General features: G+C 42.8%; 1 protein-coding gene across 1 annotated transcript in view; it reads right to left on the bottom strand.

Moving 5' to 3' along the window:
• Positions 1 to 2,459, bottom strand: part of LOC109324437 (methyltransferase-like protein 7A) — a 3,508-nt gene extending 1,049 nt beyond the window's left edge. The window contains exon 1 of the mRNA XM_019556435.1: positions 846 to 2,459. Within this exon, the coding sequence (XP_019411980.1) occupies positions 846 to 1,349 (504 nt within the window). The 5' untranslated portion in view covers positions 1,350 to 2,459. The remainder of the gene's footprint in view (positions 1 to 845) is intronic.
• Positions 2,460 to 2,690: the final 231 nt, after the last annotated feature.

Raw genomic sequence — 2,690 nt, 5'->3', positions numbered from 1 at the left:
AACAGGGCAGACCCTACAATGAGAGACTGCAGGACCTGAACCTGTTCAGCCTTCACAAGAGAAGGCTGAGGGGGGACCTGGTGACAGTCTATAAACTCACTAGGGGGGACCTGAAGGGTTTGGGAGAGATCTTGTTTCCCCGAGCGCCCCCTGGCATAGCAAGGAATAACAGCCACAAGTTGTTGGAGAGTAGGTTTAGATTAGACATCCGTAAAAACTACTTCACAGTCAGGGTGGCTAGGAGCTGGAAGCAGCTTCCAAGGGAAGTGGTGCTGGCTCCTACCCTGGGGGTCTTTAAGAGGAGGCTGATGCCTACCTGGCTGGAATCATTTGAGCCCAGTTTTTTCTCCTGCCCAGGCAGGGGGTCGGACTTGAAGATCTACAAGGTCCCTTCCGACCTGACTTCTATGATTCTATGATTGCCAGTCTTCATTCTGACAAGTAACATTTAAAAAATCCCTTTTGCTGCCCTTTGTTAGCTGATGCAGTATGTTTCACTACTTTCTTTTTTTTTTCCCTAAGGAAAATTACTTAGGAGGGAAGGAAATAATGAAGGGCTTAATTTGCTATAAATGCTGAGTCATAATGGCAGTAGAAGTAAATAGGAATTGAATTCACAAAACACAGTTTGGCCTTGAGAGTCATGAAGCAGATTAACCAGCACGCTCCTACTACTTTGCATCATGTTGAGTTGCATTATAGCTGGAGACTTTGTTTAATTGGCCAGATAAATTGGATCTGTGGTTGCTTTGCATCTTCCTGAGCAGCACAACACCGCTAAAGGAGAATCTACACCAGAGACTGCAGAACAGGTATAAGAAGAAATGTCCCTCCCCAGTACTTACTGGTCTGAGCACTCTCTTAACTTCTTTCAAGACATCCTCTACATTCTGCACAGAGCACAGGACCAAGGTGCAGACCACTACATCCATGGAGCCATCAGCCACCTGGTTCAAGTTCTCCGCTGGAGCCTCCAGGAAGTGCTCAAACTGCAGGTGCTGGTTTTGGTTCATGCTCTTGGAAAGACCACGCTGGAAGTTGCTGTTTGTGTCTGAACAGGTAATTCTACAGCCAGGTGGATAGAATTGGAAGTTGGTGCCGGTGCCGGTCCCAATTTCCAACAGCCTCAGTGCTTCCGAAGAGCCTGTGAACTCCTGCAGGTTGTGAAACAGCTCCCATTTCTGCACTGATATTTTCTGGTTGTAATATTCAGAGAACCTCTCCATGAAAAAGGGAAAGAATACCTTACTACCAAAAGGTTTCCATATGCCCAGGAACGATAGCAGGTATATGGGCAGGGCAAGCAGTTGCACGCAGACACGGAGAAATAGGATTGCTGCTTCTGCCATTCTAAGAGAAGACTTGCGCTGAGCAGAATTTGCTCATTTAAATATAATACCCCTTGAAATGTAGGCAGATTGGATCTGTCTAGCTGCTTTGTTCACTCTTGGAAATGTGTCCTGCTCTTTAGATCAGCCTAGAACGTGTCCAGTAGACTTCTGAAATCTAATTTTAAAGTCCATTCACTGATGATGCCAGGAAAATCAGAGCTCCTGCAAAGCAACCTGCCTAGAGTTCATCTGAAACTTGCCCAAAAAAGGATCAGTTGATCAGTTACCAGTTTCTGATCTGTCTAGGACCTTGAAGCATGGCATTTGTAAAGCAACTGCAATTTTGCTGCCAATCTCCAAGGTAAACATTCAGCAATTTTCAGATTACAGTTTTCCTTTCTCTTGTAAAACACCCATATCTGATCAGTGTTGTGGCTTAGATTTTGTGTTTTTACAAATTTCAAACTGCACACCTGCACCCATGATGTCAACAGTGGAAGCTCTAGTTTAGACGAGGCACCAGACAGTTGTCAGTGTTTTAATCAGTCTGTCATTTACACTTGCTTTAAACAAAGTGGTTAAAATGCAAGCAGCTGATCTAGGCTACCGCTGCAACCAATGGAACAATGGTAAGGCACTTGTATTGAAACCTGTACTGAAGACACATGCTTATAGTTAACAAAACTTTTCTCAGTACCATAGTAGCCTGTTACATGGAACTGTTGTGTATTTTTTTTGTTAATAAAGGCAAAGCTTGTATTGCCTTTAATTATGGATTTGAACCAAACATCATGGTGGAAAAAGGGGTACAACATTCTTCAGCATAACTATTAAGAGAATGTATGTAACGTAAAAGCCTTTGTATTTAAATTGTTTTATTCTGTTTCTAGAGTTACTTAGCAGCACCATCTCTTACAAACTTAACTGGGAACAGTGGGGTCTTATTCACTGTTTGGTCTCAGCGTCAACAACAAAGTCTGGTAAAAGGGCTTTGGGGTAAACACTTCTGCAAATCAAAAGAATATTTTCAGTAAATGTGATATGTAGGTACTTGGGCAGGCAAGGTTCTTTGAGTAGATGTGATATCTTTTATTAGACCAATTGAGTAGTTGGAAAAAAAAATATTGGCATGCTCTCAGGTGTAGTCACCCTTTTTCAGGCATGGGGAGTCTCTGCTGTTCTGAGACTCCAATAAATCTGTAAATACTTGTCTTTTGCATTCTCTGTAACACTCTCAGCTTTGTGAAGGTATACAGGCATAACTTGGGTGAGAACCGAAAGGCAGGGAGATAGGTATTTGTTACCATGTTGTATGTAGGAGTGTGAATGCAAGCTAGATATTGTAGTGTTTGTGTTTTT

Source organism: Crocodylus porosus, unplaced genomic scaffold (genome assembly GCF_001723895.1).
Source record: "Crocodylus porosus isolate Cpor-Errol unplaced genomic scaffold, CroPor_comp1, whole genome shotgun sequence".
NCBI lineage: Eukaryota > Metazoa > Chordata > Crocodylia > Crocodylidae > Crocodylus > Crocodylus porosus.
This window is presented reverse-complemented; position numbering and strand designations above follow the sequence as displayed.